The sequence below is a fragment of the Lissotriton helveticus genome, chromosome 4_1 (genome assembly GCF_964261635.1).
Source record: "Lissotriton helveticus chromosome 4_1, aLisHel1.1, whole genome shotgun sequence".
Lineage (NCBI taxonomy): Eukaryota > Metazoa > Chordata > Amphibia > Caudata > Salamandridae > Lissotriton > Lissotriton helveticus.
The window spans coordinates 101,567,489-101,586,799 of record NC_136063.1 but is presented as its reverse complement, the minus strand read 5'-3'; the positions used below and the strand labels follow the sequence as shown (position 1 = coordinate 101,586,799).

Sequence of the window (19,311 nt, the reverse complement as noted above, 5' to 3'; positions counted from 1 at the left end):
GTAAGTCGTTGTTGATCTAGTTTCAGGTTATTATAATTATCACTTGAGCTGACTGGGTTGGCTGGGTTAATGAGATTTAATTTTGGCGTTCGAGAAGTTTCTTGGGTTTGGGGTTGGGTCGAGAAATTTGTTTGTGGCCCCCGTTAATTTGGACTCTACGTATCAATGCGTTTAGCTGTTCCAGTTTAGAGTCTATACCCATTATAGAGTCTGCCAATAGTTGAAGAATAGCTATCTGTGTCTCCAGTTTGTCGGCATGCATATGGGCAGCATTAGCCATGGAGTGCAATGCTTGATTGGTGACTGCGAGAAGCAATTCAACTTTAGGCATTCTTGGGCTTGCTTGGGAAGTCCTTTGTCTAAAACCTGCCGAATCGGGATTTTTTTCAGTGGAATGGTTGCAAGCGAAGGACGAGTTGGTAGGTAGATTAGATTGATATTTTTGAGGATTTTTGTTAGGATCATAGTTGGGACAGTAGTCTTTAATTCCAGTTTTAACATTGCTGATGTTTGCAGTTGAGACTATGGGTGGGCTTGCTTTGGACACCGCCTCAGGTGAGGCAATATTGCTAAGAGGAGAAAAATGGGGTACCCTATTAGGAATTGGGGTAGATGTTTGTGATAGGAAGTCAAGGCTGCGTTTTTGAATGTAGTCATTTGATGCATCCTTTATCAAATTTGTCATATTTTTTTGCGGTAGTAAACTTTGTTGGGATGAGAGCTTTGATGATTGAGTCAAGGAATCTGACGATGAAATCCAAATTGTAGAGTCAGCTGAGATACGTGACGTGGTTTTAACATTATACTTCTCTTTTCCCAGCTGGGAAGGTGGGATTTCTTTCTCCACCTCAAAGGTTTACAGGCGTTTATTCTCCCTAACCTTCCAATTAGTCACTGTGAGACTTCCTGTTCCATCATTGACATTAAAGTCTCCCCACACTATCAGGAGTTCCCCATGGGACTTGAGGTATCCATTCCCTCAGCCGGTCAAATCAATCCATGTCTTATCAAGCTATAAGCTGAGTGATCTGCGGTTTAAGGGTTTCAATCCTTCTGAAACCAGAAGTGAACCCCGAGTGTATCAGCATTCTGTATCTGCCCCTTCGCAGGAAATTACAGTTTTCCCCACTAGGTGTGTCTCTTGTAATAGAAACAGATTGCCCCAGTATTGGAACTTTCATAGATTCCCATGCTTTGTATCATTCCCCGTCGTCGGAATGGGAGCCTCGGTAGTATAAAAACCATAGAAACAAAAGAGAAACCTAGGCCTAGGCCTCATCTCATTTTGTATTCTATCCACCTCCTTTTGTAAAAAGAGACCAAACTTTTGCCAGGACCAATCCGAGCAGCCTCACCCTCTAGAACCTTTCTGAGAGAGCTCAGAGCCTCAGATTTTTCTACCGCACGTTGTGCTAGGGAGTCTCCACTGAGCTCTGCTCAGTTTTCACTGTTTTTCTACTTATTTCTTCAAGTTTCTGCTTCAATTCGTCATGTCTGACAAGGAGAAGAAGGCCTTATTCAGGTCCTGTGCCTCTTGTGGCAAAAAACGTCTTTTTTTGGAGGATAAGCATGATAATTGCATTTATTGCTTATATCCTGACCACAAGGCCACAGACTGCAAGATCTGCAGGACTTTCTCGAACAAGACTCTTCGGGACAGAGAAGGCCGGCTACTTACCTGGCTTCAGAAGATGAAGACACGCAAGGAGGTGCTCTCTTCGGATGAGGAGGATTCCGTGTCTGCTGCTTCCTCGCAAAGATCAAAGAAGAGGGGTAGGTCTCCCCCTGGTTCTTCGACATCTGAGCCCCCTCTTAAAGCCCCTCACAAGATCTCTGACAGGTCTGAGAGGGCTGGTCCCCTTCAATCTCCTCACGAAAGTGTAAAGGAGAGGCAGGGACAGGCTACAGCAGTGGTGCCAGCCTTAAAGGACAAAAAGGAGGTGGTGGTCCTTTCTCCTCCGTCCAAAAAGATCAAGCCCAGTGATAAACACTCTACTGGCACTTCAGGATCTGGGCCGGAGAAAAAACAGCGTCCGTCGACGACGAGAACACCAGGTACGTCGACGACTGTGACTTTGGCTAAAGTTCCCGCTGTTTCTGTGGCTCCGTCGACGGGCTCGTCAACGGTAGCGGTGTCCACGACGGCGACTTCGTCGACGTTCAAGGTTCCGAGCTCGTCGACGATGATGACTTCCACGTCGACGACGACTAGCAGGCCGCTGTCGACGGCCGCAACGACGACGAAGACTACGTCGACGACGTCGACGACGACGGCTTCCACGTCGACGACGATGATAATGACGACGAGTTCGTCGACGAGACCGTCGACGGTGGTCCCATCGACGACGAAGATTGTGTCGACGAAGGCTGTGGAGCCGTCGACGGTTACATTAACTGATGCTCCGACGACGACGGCGTCGTCGACGAGACCGTCGACGGTCCAAAAAGTGCATTTTCCAGTTCGGAGAATGAAAATCACGCCGGAGATGACGTCTCCGCGACGAGTCTCTTCCCATCTACCGACAATGCTGTTAGATGATGAGTCTGACGAGGATGAGTTTCAGGACAATTATGGACCGGCCTATAGTCCCTCGGACTTGAACGTAAAGTTGCAGGAGACGGACACGGAGGAGTATTTCGACCAGGCAGGTGGCCAACAACTACATCCTTATGTGGTGGAAGACCGACATCCGCCGAGTTTGGGACAAGGCATGGTAGCCATGCCCTCCTCTCTCATTTCGGATCTTCAGGACATGCTTCAGGATTATCGTAAAAGGTTTCCGTCAGACCCTTCTGGACAGACTACGTTTTTTCCACTTCCACCACAGCCGCAAGTGCAGCCGGCTACTAGTGTTCCGGTGGTACCCTCCACACCACCGCCAGTGACACCTTTGGCCCGGGTTCCCACACCAGATCCCGTACCACTGCCCGATGCCCATCAGGATACCTCTTCGGATGAGGAGGTTGTTCCAGTGGATCCCTTGATGGATCCTTTATCCTTTACAGGACCCTGACCCGGATCAGGGGGACAATGACCCGCAAGACCCAAATGCTGCTGGTCGTGACACTTCCATCTCCCCTCCGGTGGATATAGGGGGTTTTCATCATCTGATGGAACGGGCTGCTAAGAGGTTTGGCCTACCTATTTCAAGAGAGGAATCGGAATGTTTCCTTTATGACTTTAAGGAACAACACCAACGCTCTGTCAAATCTATTCCCATTATAGAGCATGTATGGGAGGAGGGCATGAAGATCATGCAGAGTCCTGCCACGGTGATTCCAGTCCTCCCCAGGCTGGAGAAGAAATATAAAGCTCCTGAAGGCAGTCCGGCTTGCCTTATTGGTCAGCCAAAGCCTGACTCGGTGATTTCTCAGGCGGCACAAAGCAAGTCAAAGAATCCGTCCACACCGTTGACCACTCCTCCGGACAAAGACGGCAGACGTCTGGATAATGTTGGAAAGCGGTTTTCCTCTATGGCCAGCTTACTGGTTCGAGCGGCGAATGCCCTTGCCATCTTAGGCCGTTACGACCGCCAGATGTGGTGCGACATGGAACCCTTCGTGGACCTATTACCTGAGCCCACTAAGGAGGACGCCAAGAAGGTGCTGGCGGAAGGAGAGAAATCGTCAGCAGAAGTGATTGACTGCGCAATGGACATTGCTTCCACGGCCTTCCGGGCCTTGGCCGGCTCCGCCGTCTTACGGCGTCAGGGTTGGCTGAAGGCCACCTGGTTTCGTCAGGAGGTCCAGAACAGAGTCCTAGACCTCCCTTTTGATGGGGAGATGCTGTTCGGAAAGCATGTGGATGATACCCTTCAGAATATCAAGAAGGACACAGACACAGCAAAGTCCTTGGGCTCTCTCACCTATCGCAAGGTCCCCTTTAGGGGCGCACGAGGGAGAGGATTTACATCTTACAGAGGAAACCAACAACGTTTTTCCTCGCAGTCTTCCCAGTCATATAAACCCCATTACTCGAATCAGCGACAAGGGCAATCAGCATCTTTCTCTCGCAACCCTCCGCGAGGCCGTCAACAGCGACAAGGCCGTGACAACACCAAACGACAATAGCGGCCTCCCGGCTCTACCTGCTGTTCCTCCCCTCCCGATCACATCAGTGGGGGGCAGGATATCCCTTTGTCTGGACAGTTGGATGTCAATAACATCGGACCAATGGGTCCTCAACATCGTGAAGAGTGGCCATACGTTGGAGTTTCACAACTTTTCTCCAACACTAGCTCCGGGCGCCATCCGCTCAGGACATCTAGGATTACTACATCTAGAAGCCCACCAGTTGTTCCTCAAAGGAGCAATAGAACCGGTCCCGCTCTCTCAGAGGGGCCGGGGGTTCTATTCAAGATTCTTCCTAGTGCGGAAGACGAAAGACACTTGGCGTCCCATCCTCGATCTTCGGGAGCTCAACACCTATCTCGTAAAGCTCTCCTTCAGGATGGTCACTCTCCAGGAAATTCTTCCTCTCTTAAATCCAGGCGACTACTTGGCGTCGCTGGATTTAGAAGACGCATATTTCCATATTCCAATACACCCAGCTCACAGACAATACCTTCGCTTTACAGTGGGAAAGAGCCATTTCCAGTTCAAAGTGCTTCCATTCGGCCTTCGATCGGCACCGAGAGTGTTCACCAAAGTATTGGCACCGGTGGCAGCTTTCCTTCGACGACAATCTCTTGAAGTTTTCCCTTACTTGGACGACTGGCTCGTCAAGGCACCATCTTTCCAGGACGCTTCGCAAGCCGTGTCTACTTGCCTCCATTTGTTCCGCTGCCTGGGCCTTCAGTTGAACGAACACAAGTCAGTCCTCCTGCCTTCCAAAACTGCCAGATTCCTGGGGTCCGTGCTGGACACCACGCATTGTACGGCTCGTCCCTCGGAAGAGCGACAACAAAAATTGATGGTTTCGGCTCAACTACTCTGCCGCAGCAAGGTCCTATCGGTCCGCCAATACAAATCCCTTCTCGGATCGATGTCCTCCTGCATACCATTAGTACCGCATTGCAGGCTAAGGATGCGTCCTCTACAGGAGGAGCTGGACAAGCAATGGCGCCAAGCAGAGGGGTCGTTCAACGACAGGGTTGTCGTAACATCAGCAATGAGAACAGCGAGCGAATGGTGGCTTCAGAAAAGCAATCTCGCCCAAGGCCTCACGTTCAGGATTTCTCCTTTACCCATGGTGATGACCACGGACGCCTCGTTGGAAGGCTGGGGTGCAGTGCTCCGAGAGCTTCAAGTCAGTGGCCATTGGAGTCCAGGACAGCGGCAGTGCCATATCAATTTCCTGGAGCTGACAGCCATTCGGTTGGCCTTGCAAGCTTTTCTGCCCAGAGTGGGCAATCGCTCAGTGCTGGTCCGGACGGACAATACGACGGCCATGCACTATGTAAACAAACAGGGAGGCACCAAATCGCAGACTCTGTCCGCAGAAGCTCAACGGATTTGGGATTTCGCAATTCACAACAACATCACTCTGAGAGCCGAGCACTTGGCGGGAACTCTCAATGTCAAGGCGGACGCCTTGAGTCGCCAGACGGAAGTGACTCACGAGTGGGAGTTGAATCAATCCATTCTCGACGGAGTGTTCTCAGTTTGGGGGACGCCGACCATCGACCTCTTTGCTTCGCCGGAGAACGCCAAATGCCGGTTCTACGCAAGCAAGGTTCACCATCGGGGGTCCCTAGGGAACGCTCTTTCGATGGCCTGGTACAGCGCGTTCTTTTACGCTTTTCCTCCCATTCCCCTCATTCCTCGAGTTCTCAAGAAAATGAAGGCGGAACCCTGCAGGATGATTCTAATTGCTCCAGCGTGGCCCAGACAATTCTGGTACACAGAACTGCTGCGGCTCTCCCAAGCTCCTCCAATTCGCTTGAGGCCCATTCCGTCCCTCTTGTCCAGGAGTCAGGGACAGGTTTTCCACCCGGATCCGAGATCCCTCCACTTGACGGCGTGGCTCCTGAACACAGAGAATTCAGTCATCTAGCTTTGTCTCAAGAATGCAGAGAGGTCTTGGCTCATGCCAGAGCACCAAGTACCAACAAGACGTACACGGCAAAATGGAAGAGATTCTGCTTGTGGTGTCAACGGGAAGGTCTCCATCCTTACACTTCCCAACCTCATCAGTTGCTGCCGTATTTGCTATCTCTGGCTAAGTCTGGTTTGGCACATTCATCAGTAAAGGTGCATCTAGCGGCCATATCAAGGTTTCGACGCAGTTCGGCAGGTCCTTCCTTATGGTCCTTTAGGGTGGTTAAACAATTCTTGAAGGGCCTATTCCGGATGTATCCGCCAGTTCGTCCTCCTCCACCAGTGTGGCAGCTCAACCTTGTCTTGGCTCAACTCATGAAAGCTCCGTTCGAGCCGGTTCACAAGGCAGACTTAAAGTTCCTCTCCTGGAAACTAGCCCTCCTCTTAGCTCTAACATCGGCTAGACGAGTGAGTGAGCTTCAGGCACTCTCCATAGTGCATCCATTCCTGCAATTTACAAAACAAGGTCTGGTTCTTCGGACTAATCCCAAATTCATCCCGAAAGTGCCATCTGAGTTCCACTTGAATGAACCGGTGATTCTGAAAACCTTCTTTCCACATCCTTCTACACCTGCGGAGCGTACGCTCCATTCTTTGGACATTCAACGGTGCTTAAAGTTTTACTTGGAGCGCACACGTCCCTTTCGGAAGTCTACTCAGTTGTTTGTGTCCTACAGTGCACCTCGTAAGGGGTTGCCTTTGGCAAAGACTGGCATTTCCCGCTGGATCTCCAGTGCGATTCGATTCTGTCATCAGGAAGCGGGCAAGCCGCTGGACGGCAGAGTCCGTGCACATTCCACGAGGTTGGTGGCTTCATCTGTGGCTCTCTTTTCGGGAGTTGCCATTAAGGACATCTGCAGGGCAGCAACGTGGAGCAGTACTCATACCTTCACGAAACACTACTGCCTGGAATCTGCAGGACGAGATGATGCGGCTGTTGGTCAGGCAGTCCTGCGTAATCTGTTTCATTGAGAGGTGAGCTTTCCCTACGATCCCTCCATCCTGGTGAGCACATTTTGTTTGTTTTTACTGTACTTTATGTATGTTTCTATGGTTATGTGATGCCATGTATTTACAAAATGTGTTCATGGTGCTGTACTGCTAGCTATTCTGATACAAAGCATGGGAATCTATGAAAGTTCCAATACTGGGGCAAGAAAACAAGTTACTTACCTGTAACTTTGGTTCCCCAGTATTGGTAACTTTCATAGATTCCCATGCGCCCGCCCGCCTCCCCTGGGAAAGCTCAGTCTTTTTACAGAGTTTGTGGCGGTTTGCACAACGGCTACGAAAATCTGAGGCTCTGAGCTCTCTCAGGAAGGTTCTAGAGGGTGAGGCTGCTCTGATTGGTCCTGGCAAAAGTTTGGTCTCTTTTTACAAAAGGAGGTGGATAGAATACAAAATGAGATGAGGCCTAGGCCTAGGTTTCTCTTTTGTTTCTATGGTTTTTATACTACCGAGGCTCCCATTCCGACGACGGGGAATGATACAAAGCATGGGAATCTATGAAAGTTACCAATACTGGGGAACCAAAGTTACAGGTAAGTAACTTGTTTTCTTATAGTCTTGTGTAGAGTGACACATTGGTACCTCCCCTTTCTTCAGTCTATTACCCAGACCAGGAGAATATCTGAAGGGTCCCGTTTTGCATTGATTTACTCATCATGTGAAATCACCCAGTGGGCCCATGCCTGGCTCTCTCCTGCCTTTTACTCCTGTCTCAGCCTCATGCTGCGAGTATAAACTACCCGGGGTGTCTGCCTACTCCTCCATATTAAAACCTGTTAGTAGTCTCTTCAGTATTAGCTGCTTCCCTCCCCCATGTGGCAGGGAGGAGGCGATCAGCACTTGTGAATTCCTCTCTTAGTCACTCCTGCCTCCTATTTAGCCGACCCTTTCTGTCTGATTATCTGTGCTGAATCCTTAGTAGTTCCAGGTTGAGTCAGGATTTTTTTTTACAGTGTTTTATATAGCGCAAACTTGACTCGAGGATATCGGGCATCAGAGCGCTTTACACAAACACCAGTTGCATTACATGAGGACACATTCTTTTTGCTTAGGCAAGGAGAGATTAAGTGATTTACCCAGAATCGCAGGATAATGTGCGTCCTTGATGAGACTCGAACCGAGTACCCCAGATTCGAGGTCGACCGCCTTAGCCGTAAGGCCAACTCCTCTCCCCAGGAGAGGGTTGGTTCAGTCCAGGAGTACCGTCAAAGTGGATATCCACATTTGTTCCTTCTTCCTCTTCACTGTTTCCATCTCTTGTGGTGGTCCTTTGGTGGGTGTCCGTGCATCTTTGAATTTTGTTTTCTACTTTGTGCCAGCCCCCTAGCTAGTTCAATGCATCCTCTGGTGATGTAAAATAGTGCACTTTTGGAGCCCCATTTTCACCCTTTTCCACTTAAAGGAACGTCTTTTGGCCTTGACTACATGTGTGTAGTTGGGAACAGCATGATAATTTGATTGAAATAAGTGTCATTCTGCTGGGCAGCTCTCGGAAACGAATCGTGTCCCCTAAAGTGGAGGAGACAGACTATCATGGGTCGTGGTAGTGTCCTAGATCTTGTTAGTGCCCCAGGCACTCGTTGGGCCCTCTCAACCACAAAATGTGTCCCCGTTCAATTGTGATTGTGAGAAATTTCTTGATGAAGTGTTCAGCATCCGTGCCCTCAGCATTTTTGGAAAATCCAACAATGCATATGCTATTTTGCCTCGTCCTCCTTTTGGTGTCTTCAACCCTAGCATGTAGGCAGTGTTGTCTCTTTAAGGTGAATTACTTTTTATAGTACCTCAATGGGTTCTGAGTGGTCGTCCAATGTGCGCTCTACTTCTCCAACCCTTTTTGTGAAATTCTTAAATCTATCCTCCGAAGGTTGATATGCACTACCAATGTGTCTGTTTTCTTTTTTTAAGGCAGATCTTGTTTCTCTAATGGCCTACAGGAGTGCTTTCAATAAAGATCGGGATTGCTTGGTTCATACTGGTCTTGTTCTTGTGATGACCCTGTGCCTTTGTCCCCTGCTTCAACTTTAACACTAGATTATACCACTCTTCATCTATTCTCATCAACCATTTTGGGCACCAGTTTTAGGTGCCACCTCTCAAGGCGGCTCCTGTAGTAGCAGTGCGGTTCAATGGTGCCCCAGCCAGGCCCCTCAATGATTCTCCCCAGTTTTTCTCCACTGACCCATGGCTGTGTGGGTGCTTACTACCTTTAACAAGCAGCGGTCCCCTAGGTCAACAGATTTAGGGTATACCCACAAGCGGCTGCTAGGTCTTCCTCACCCCTTCAAAAAACTGGGGCTACCCAGCCTACACTGCAAGTGCGTTCCAACCGTGCCACTCCAGCAAGTACTAGTGGTCAGAGACCACTCCTTGCTAAGTTGCTCATGAATTCAGGGCTCAACCGCCCCAAGAGCACTCCACTAGTGCATGCCAGGTCTCCACAAACTCTCACCATGCCAGGATTGTGTTCTGGTTTCCATCAGGATCATGCAGCCACCATCTTGGTTTGATGGCACCGCAGAGGGCACCACACAGGACATTGCAGTTGATTGTTGCCCTCCGGACTGTATTCCAACCAGTTGCAGTCACCGCTGTATTCTTGGACACCCCCATACCTCGAGTAGGTGAGGCAGGCCATTAAGGCCTCACGGAACTGCGGGTGTTAGCTGTTACTGTCTGAAAAGTTTCAGCGCTCCGTCCATCATCTATTTGTGTTTGCTCTGATTTAGGGCTAGGCATGTGAGCGAGTTGCAGACTCTTGCTGCCAACCCACCCTGTACAGAAGTCTTCCTAAATAAGTCTGGGTTGAGGACCTGAGTTTCCTTTCTGCCAAAAGTGGTCACTTCATTTCATTTATGGCAGGCTATCACTCTTTTGGTTTTCTTTGCTCAGCCTTAAGCCTGTGAGGAGGAAGATAGGCTTCATTGTTTGGCCCCAAAGAAAGCACATAGCTTTTATAAAAATAGCACCAGAGAACATTGGGTGAACAATCAACTCTCTGTGGGGTTCTCTGGGGCAAAGAAGGGCAAGGCAGTGTAAAAATAGACCATCTCCCAATTGATTGTTCTCTGCACTGGCTAGGACGAAACGTCCAGAATGATTCGGGATTTCTTTCCACCAGATACAAAGCTTCTACCACTGCACTGGAAAGTGGAGTGCTTGTCCTGGATATTTGTCCGGCAGTTACTTGAGCATTGATATGTACTTTCATGAAGCACTATTATCTCGAGAAGGGCATTTTGCCTGCTCAATTCTGCAGGACGTTTTGGTGTGACACAGTTTAAAGACCCATGCACCTGGGGAAGTACTTCTATGATGTCTATTCACAAGGTGAGGCATTTCAGTTAGAAGTATCCAGTAAAAGTACAATTAACTTACCTTCAGTAGCAATCTTTCTGGTGGATACTTGAACTGCAGATTCTGAACTGACCCACCCTCCTACCTCCCCATTCAGTTTTCTTCCATCTAAAAAGATCCCAATTTTGAGATCTGCATACTGTGAACACCAATCTGCCGATAGGCTCTACATTTGTGGGTGTGGACAGCCTAAGAAAGCAACTGACGTCCGCCTGCATGGGTGGTGCTACTATGCCACTTTTGGAGTGGAACAGCCTTGGCACGGAACTGGTTGACTCCGCTTGCTGGTGCCCACAGGAGTACCACTTTAAAGTTTCCGGATCCAGTCTGACGCCTGGGGAATATTCACAAGGTAAGGAATCTGCTTTTATATACAATATGGACCAGATAGTTACTCAAGTTAAATAACTTCTTAATTGGATTAAACACTTATTGATAGTGAGCTGTTAACCTATATTAAGGCACCAACCACTTCAGGGTCCTTTCACAAGCCTTTCATGCACACCACTCAAAGCCATTCACACTTCCTGCCACTGGCTCAATACGCACAACACTCACATCAACAAACAGCCACCATTCAAGTGCCCATCATATTCATACTCCACAAGACTGAAACACTAATCACACTGCAACTCAACTAGTCATCAACCAACCAACTTATAAACACACCTGTGGCAAACCAATACACACATTCTGCCAGCCAAGACCACCACCACCACCACCACCCACCTTCATGAGAGCCCTATGAAAACAATCCTAGCCTATGCTACCTGTGCATGATTACTTCTAGAAAGGCCTTAAAGTTTGGTGGACAGAGTACTTCGTCAAACCTAGTGCATGTTCTAGCCACCATTTTATGCATTGACTAGAGCTCACTTGTAATGTGTCAAGCAGTCAAAAGAAAGACCAGTGTGTGCCTCTCTACTAGAGTCGGTGAAGACAGTGGTTCTAATCTAATTAAGGAAGAAGAATGTTACATTAGAATCCTATTTTCTAAATTATTTAGCATTTAGAAAGCTGCACAGCTACTAAAGTAATAGGCCATAGAAGGAATGCAACCATGATAAGCTATTTGGGACAGATAGCAACTCTTAGTCTGTATGCTCCACTTCAGTGTTCCAGCACTTCACTTTTATGTAGTAGAAAGTGAAGCACGTTTGAAACTGAGGCTATGCTGAGATGGGTACTAGGGACACCAATATCAATATCCAGCCTCTTTCTTGCCAAGCACAAACTTTGCATCTGTAATATCTACGGCTGTTGTGCTCTGTTGCCGGAATGCTGTTGATAAAGTACTGATACTACTGCATTGCAGCGCCCTCCAGAACAGCTGAAGTGGAGGGTACTGGTTCTACAGCACTACGGCTGCCAATAGCAGCCATTAATATTCAAGGAAAGGTATCAGTCTTACTATGCTATTGTGGTCTGTCCATTAACAGCATAGTCATTGCATATTGCCAACTGAATCCTATCATTCAGTAGCCAAGTTCTTATACCATGTGAGGGTTTTACGGCTCATGTAATATGAATAAAGAATCTAGCCATTCTTATCAACTCCACCCACGTGCTTGTTGTAATCAGGTGAGTTTGTAGGCTTCTGCCACCTGACCTCGCTCCATGACTGGAGAAGTGCTCTCATCATGAAGTGTATTGAGCTCATATACTTCTCGCCTGTCTGAGAATTTGACAGTGAGCACATAGTTGCAAAGCAATGCTCTGCTCTAGCTTTTTGGATTTTCTTACAAATAAGCACCATATGGAATTCTTTCTGGTGCTTTCTAGTTGTACTGCAAGCAACACTGCCAGCTTTGTGCAATTACGTGAACAGCTAGCCTAGAAGATCTGTACATAAAGCTTACAACCATGATGAAAATAAACTCCCATACAATCTTCTCACTAACTCCGAATGTGGAAGGACAACCTACAGGATTTATTGTGGACTCTTTCTCTGTATATACTCTCAGACTGAACTCTTAACAAGCAGAGCTCTTTCACAACATATACATCTAGAAGCTGTAATGGGTTCTTGTCCTTGGTATGTACTGTCTGAACAGCAATTGCCATTTGTACAAGTTCAAGGACTCGTCGACTGCTATATTCTTTGCAGGAGTATAAATCCAGCTTTTCTTGACTTCCTTTTCTCCACCGTCCCAATGGACACTTCAAGATGTATAAATCAAGCTTAGTTGTCTAAGGCACAGGGCCCAGTAGTGATTCCTATGACTGTGGTAAAAAATAGCTTGACTCTTTGAGGAATATTTTGAACACCTTAATTTGCTGCTTACCATACAATAGGTATTGTTCCTAGTTGATGAAGGGAGGGAATCCTTCTCCCCATTTATTAAAAGAGTAATGACCAACAGCCTTCGAAGTAGAAGAAAATTGCAGTGCTAGATACATTTTCAAATCTATTTGCCTTACCAGTTTTAGGAAATCTGTAAACCGGTAAATGTGAATAGCATCATGGCATTAGAACAAGTAGGGTTTTGAGGTAAGCAGTCATGGTTGATAACATTACTGCGATTCCTTGCGTAACTAATATGTATTTGAGATAAAGAAAATGCAGCCAATTTACATAGCCTTAACCAATTTTACTACGGCTTTTGATAAAGTAGAGATCTTTTTTTGTAATTTAAACTTGCAGTCTAAAACGTCCACAAAACTTGTGTAGCATTTTGGTCGTACTACATTGTAACATTTCGGTTAAGGTGTGAATGGTCCAGTTTTTGTAGAAAGGAGTGTGTCTAAATAAGTCAATCATTTTTCTTCTAATATTCTCAGAATAGTACTTATTTCATCAATTATTCCAATAATCACGTGGGAGTCTTGTGTTTCATTTCAATCCAGATGCCTATTCAATCAATATATTTCATCACAGCTCCGCCCAGTCAACACTTTTTGTCCAAAAGGACATCGTCAAGGCACCAGATCACGATTTGGGTCCGCGGATTCATTTAAATCTTCCAATTAGTCTGTTCGTATGCGGTACACTATAAGGTCATGTGTGGCTTCATGTTCCATAAATTCTCGTTCCGCCAATTTCCACACCCGGTCCGTCCAGACCTCTTCTCCGCTGTTCGCCTCGTTTCAATTGAAAACAGGAATTATGTTAAAAAAAATTATCTGCACTACCTTTAAACATTTGTAAATCATTGATAAGCAATGTAGTGTCTTTTTGTTGCTTTTGTGGAGAAAAAAAGTATTGTTCTCCCTGTGTACACTTTGATAAGGTATGCTAATTATAGAGTTTAAACTGCTTCAAATATATTTTCCGATTTTTAATACTCGCACTAAGCATTTGTTTTTGTTAACCTGAGAACTAAAGGTGTTCAGTTTAAAAATAATATTAATTGTTTTTGCTTCCTTTGCACGGCCGGTAGAAGGACTTAATCCTTGTTTTAATACATACCTCTCCCTTGGAAGTCTCACATAGAGGTTATTTAATACAGGTGTTTACTCACAAAAGCTGGTATGTAAACATGATATATTTGTAATCCTAATACTGTTTCCGATTGTTATAAAATTGTAACATTTTTAAAAGCTTTTTCATGTCTTGAATAGGTAAATTTGTTTTTTTTAAACGGTTTGCTGATTTCACAACTGGACTCTATATAAAACCTTAATAACTTGACTGGTTTTTTTATTTACCCAGAGCCTGTGCCAAATCCTTGAAGCTTCCGTCAGTATGTGTAGTAGGACACTGGATACACAGATTGAACCTCTTCTGTTGGCATTATACCCACAGGTGAGTATCTTTAAAAATGTTAAATGTAGGAGAAGACTAAAATTGTCTTCAGACTTGTTCAGGCTAGGGGCACCAGAGAGCCCACGGCATGACTTTTGTGCAGCAGTGCTAGCCGGGACTCATGTGTGAGAAGTTGGCCTGGCATATGCTGTCCACTATTCTACTGGGCACCTTGCACCAGTCCAAACGACCCTTATTTTTAGTAGGTTTAAGACAACCTTTATAGAAAGCTATCCTAGTGGACCACACAAGGTATATATATAAAATATATGTATTTATTCTAAACACAACCCCTCTAGTCCCTTTATGAGGCTAGAGGTCAAAGTACAATACAAGAACTTATATAGCAGACAGTAAACTAGTACAGTATACGTTTTTCCCTAGGGCCCTCACAAACCATAATCTACAAAAGTGGTAAAAGAACCACGTGAGAGTTAGAAGTGAGGCCAAGGGCCTGTAAAACCGCTGGGGCAACCAGGAACCACCCAAGGTAGGGATGCAGGAGACCCACGGGGACGCGTGCAGTGTCTAAACACAGCTGCGATTCATCATTGATTTCTATGGAGGAAATATAAGTTAACATTTTAAAAATTAAGGACACTTGGAGGTGAACTACAATGGAACCCTTTTAGACTTAAACACTTCGAGAGACAAGACCCACGGGAGCACCGGAGTACTCGTGTTACCTCACCCAGGGAAGCCGGGTGCATAGGTGTCTTTGGGTGTCGGATTTCGTCTTTGATTCCAATGGAGAGCTGCGAAGAAGTGCTGCAGGCGACCAGAGGAAAAGTGTCCGGGTGGATCAAAGGGTGGATTGCAGATCTGAAGAACCTGAAAGCAGAGAGGACAGAGTCTGGGTCACTAGCCAGTCACCAGGACGGCGACAAGAAGATGCCAGCCGATGTCGGGTGCTTTAAAGTGAAGTTGGTGGAGCTTGACTCTTCAGCCACGAGGATCAGGAGGCGGCGTCGACGACGTCCAGGAGCTGGATTCGAGCTGTCCCACGAAGGATGTAGAGTGCTGCAGCATCAGAATCCAGATTGGGCCCAACAAGCCTTGGCAACAGCAACCCATGCAAGATGACAAGAATGGCTTCGGTGCAGACCAGCAAGGTCTGAGGGACTCACCCTTTGGAGGGGAGTCAGAGCACGTCTGGAGCAACCAGGTAAGCTTAAGAAACAAAGGATTGGCCTTTGTGGGGACCCACTAGCCAACGGACTAGAGATCGCGAAGGAGCCTCGAGCTGCGGTGAAGAAAACGGGCCCACAGAACTCTCGGAGTGTAGGCCTCTCAACTTTGGTGTAAAAGGTGCTCGGGTAGGGGCTTCAATACCCCAATGCACAACTTCGGTAAACTTCGGGAAGTAGGTGCACTCGCAAACTCGTAGGATGTCCAGGAGTTCCGGTCCCACGTCTCTTGTGATAGCTACAGGTCTCAGCTCTGCTGGGGACTCGTGACAGCCTCGGAGATGTCTGGAAATCTGTGTCCTGTGTCGCAGATTCTTCGTGATCCGGCGGGAGCCTTGAAAATGCAGACCGGCAAGATGCTTCTTTGGTGCCTGTTTGAACAGGGAGGTCACTCCTTGACCCCAAGGGAGATTTCTTCCGTCTTCCAGTCGATATGGAATGTCACAGGTACAAGATTTCTTCTTCAGAGTTTCGTCCAGGGTAATCTAAAGTCCTAGGGACTGGGTTCCTATACTTATACTATGTTTAGGGGTTGGGCTAACTCTAGGGTCCCAACTATGGGAGGACCTGGGGAGGGGGTGGTTACACCCCTTCCCCTTTGTCCAGTTTCGTGCCAGAGCTGGGGCTGAGTGCCCCAGCAACCGGTTTGAACTGGGAAATGCATGGAGCACCGTGTGTGCCCCAGGCAGTGTCTGAAAAGCATTCACTGAATGCAACCCACCCTGCCCCAATACACTAAAGCCTGTCTGGGGAGGTGCTGTCACCTCCCTGGACAGGAAACCTATTGTCCTGGACTCCCCTGCCGGAGTTTCGTCCAGCAGCAGGAGGTCCGACTCTTTTCTGTGGCAGCAGCATCCATTTTGTGATGCTAGACCCTACCCTCTTACACCATCAACTGCCTAAAATCCAGCCATCTGACCACTAGGATCCCGTAAAATTGGGGGAAGTGGGAAGAAATGAGACAGTTGATAAAACCTGCCAGATACCTACTGCAGAAGAGAGAAAGTGTTAAGGCAAGAGGGGAAGATCATCTTCAGTGCTAACATCCGATGCTGCTGATACTGCTTCTAGGAAGATTAACAGCAGCATCTTGCTTCGGAGACCTACATGGATGAGAGTCTTGGGCTTCTTCCCTGAAGCACAAAAGTACCTCTTGAGTATCCCCTTTAATGGCAAAGATCTTTTCAGACCTCGGGTGGACACCGTGATTGATAAAATATAGAAGGACACAAACATAGCCAATGTTATGGGAACTGTATAAAACAGCAGGTCTAGTTTTCACTGCCAACAGGCACAAGGAGGAGTAAAACTGAAGCCACACTGCATTGTTCTGGCATCAGTAGTCCTGACAGAATGGATGAAGTTCCAACCCCTATTCCAGTGAAGGCTTCTTAAGTCAAGGGCCGCCCTGCCTCAATGGAATGACCTCCCTCACATCCTCCCGATCACACAATAAATGTCAGAGTAAGGATAAGATGATGCCTTACTCAGTGGAAAACGATAACCTTAAACAAGTGGGTCTTGTCCATTGTCGCCCACAGATCATGCTTGGAATTCCATACCATGCCACCAAAAATGCCTCCCGGCTACCACACCATCAGAAGTTGTAAGTGAAGGCATTGCTCCAAAAGGGAGCAACAGAACTAGTTCCACCATATCATAGTGGTGAAGGATCACTAAATACTTTCTAATTGCCAGGAAGGATGGACCGCTCACACCAATACTCATTCTCAGGCCTCTAAACTGCTACACTGTCAGATCACTTAAAAATGACAACTCTCCAAATAGTAATTCTGCTGCTCTGCTTTGGGGATTTTTGATCAACCCTTGATTTGAAGTAGTCCCACCTCCACATTCCCATCCATCCAGCACACCACCAATACCTTAGGTTTGTGGTAAATGTGCTAAACTTTGGGAGTCATAGCAGCTCTAAGGGTATTTACAGAATGGTTAACGATGCTTGCAGTGCTCCTTTGCCAGATGCTATTCATCTAGTTCTGTATTTGGATGGCTGTCTAGTAAAAACATTATTTGTTTGCGTAGTACTTTTAGCCCTATGTGGGATGGGTATGCCCAGACGTGGGTCCCTTGCTTATTGTGCCACTGGATTCAAGCTAGCCTGGCTGATGAAGGGTGACATACCCTGAAACCGGTCCCAGGACCAGGATGCTTGTTTCCGGTCCAGGGAGGACCTGGCTTGGCAGTTCGGTCTGTACTGTTCCCATGAGGCACCAGGGTCAAGACTGATTTGCATATGGCTGGGTCTAAACTGGGGTGGCATGGTGAGCAAAAGAACAATGGATTTAACCCAGATCTCTTGACTGGGGGTGAATGTATGATTCATTCAGAATTCTGTCCATCATTTGTTTGCGTAGCACGGCTAGTAAAAAACAGCAGCAGTGAGTGGGTGTGTCAGTGGCTTTATGGGTGAGTGAGTGGCTCTATGGGTGGGTAAGTGGGTGTGTAGTAACTGAGTGAGTTTGTTTTGGAATGGCTGTGTGAGGGAGTGACTGGGTGTGTCAGTGGCTGTATGGGAGAGTAGCTGTTTGAGTGTGTTTGGTTAAGTGAGTTGCTGTGTAAGTGGCTGTATGGCTGCGTGAGCGGATGTTTGAGTGCTTGTATGTATTTGAATGGGTATGTAAGTGGTTATGTAGGCGTGAGTGTATGTGTGCTTGTATGGGTGATTGAGTAGGTTTGTAATTGACTATGGGTAAATAAGTAGTGTGAGTAGTTGTATGGGTGAGTGTGGATATGTGACTGGCTATACAGGTGAGTGACTGGTTGTAGGAGTGGCTGTATGGGTGAAGGAATGGTTGTGTGAGTGGCTGTACAAGTGAGTAAATCGGTGTGTGAGTCGCCCTATAGAAGAGTGATTGGGTATGTGAGTGTTTGTGTGGGTGTATGAGTGAGCATACGATAGGTTGTATGGGGTGAGTGGGTGTTTGAGTGGTTCTGTGGATGATGTCATCAGTGATGTCATGAGTGATATCACTGACCATGTCATGAGTGATGTAGTATGTGAGGTCATAAACAGTGCATTACAGGGGCGTAAGTTATAGTTAGCGCAGGTAATTATAGCTGCTAAATTTCTGTCGTTTTTTAAGAATGAAATCTGAGCCCAACTATGACGTCCCTGTAACCCATGGTTTCTTTCAGTAAACTTCTAAGGTTTTTAAAATTGTATTTCCTAAGTTTAACATCCCTGTAACCTTTGGTTTATGAAATAGCTCCTTTCGGATGAAGGCAGAATCACGCTGTGCCACCACAGCGCCGGCAAAAGTACAAATTCGGCGTTAGCACGTATTCGTTCACGCAAGTCTTAACAACTTGCTTTTAGGGTGTCTCATTGGAGGAATGGTGTTGGATGTAAGGTCCAAAACCTCACCTACTTTTGTGCAGACTGGAGTTGGAATAGTAAATTAAACTATTCCAACATCCAGCAGCCCTCTGAGGCAAGTTGTTAAAACGACTTGGGTGCTGAAAAAATGTATCCTAAAGGCATGTTCATTCAAAAGACGGCGTTCAAAATGCATGTGTCCTAAACTTATGCGAACTACCGTCACACATTCATATATATATTTATATATTTATTTAAGACCATGTTTCCATAGAAAAGATTTTGGGGACTTGGCTATATCTGTGGGGCTAGTTGGCGAAGCTTCCTGAAATAGTCCCAAAAATGTGACACTCCCTTCAGCTTGTATCTGGAAAGGTTTGGCGTGGCCCGTCAAGCTCACGATAAAAAGGGGGTCCCAAAACATGTTTTCCCATGTTAAATCTCATTGGAGTTTAAACACAGATACAGCCCAAACTGCTGGATGGGATTACAATGAATTTGACAGAAAGTTGAATTTGTCCCGCATATCGCTTTTTTTGTGGTTTGGTGTAAATCCGTTAAGTAGTTTTAGAGATATGAACCTAAAAACAAATTTGTGTACTTGGGGACGTGGACCCTCCGCTGATTCACCCGTGGTG

At 46.8% G+C, this 19,311-nt stretch overlaps 1 protein-coding gene across 5 annotated transcripts in view; it reads left to right on the top strand.

The window, feature by feature from the left end:
• Positions 1–19,311, top strand: part of MROH1 (maestro heat like repeat family member 1) — a 2,054,050-nt gene that overhangs the window by 521,336 nt on the left and 1,513,403 nt on the right. For all 5 annotated transcript variants that reach the window (XM_078686516.1, XM_078686513.1, XM_078686514.1 and 2 more), the window contains one exon: positions 14,057–14,149. In XM_078686516.1, the coding sequence (XP_078542642.1) occupies positions 14,057–14,149 (93 nt within the window). The remainder of the gene's footprint in view (positions 1–14,056; positions 14,150–19,311) is intronic.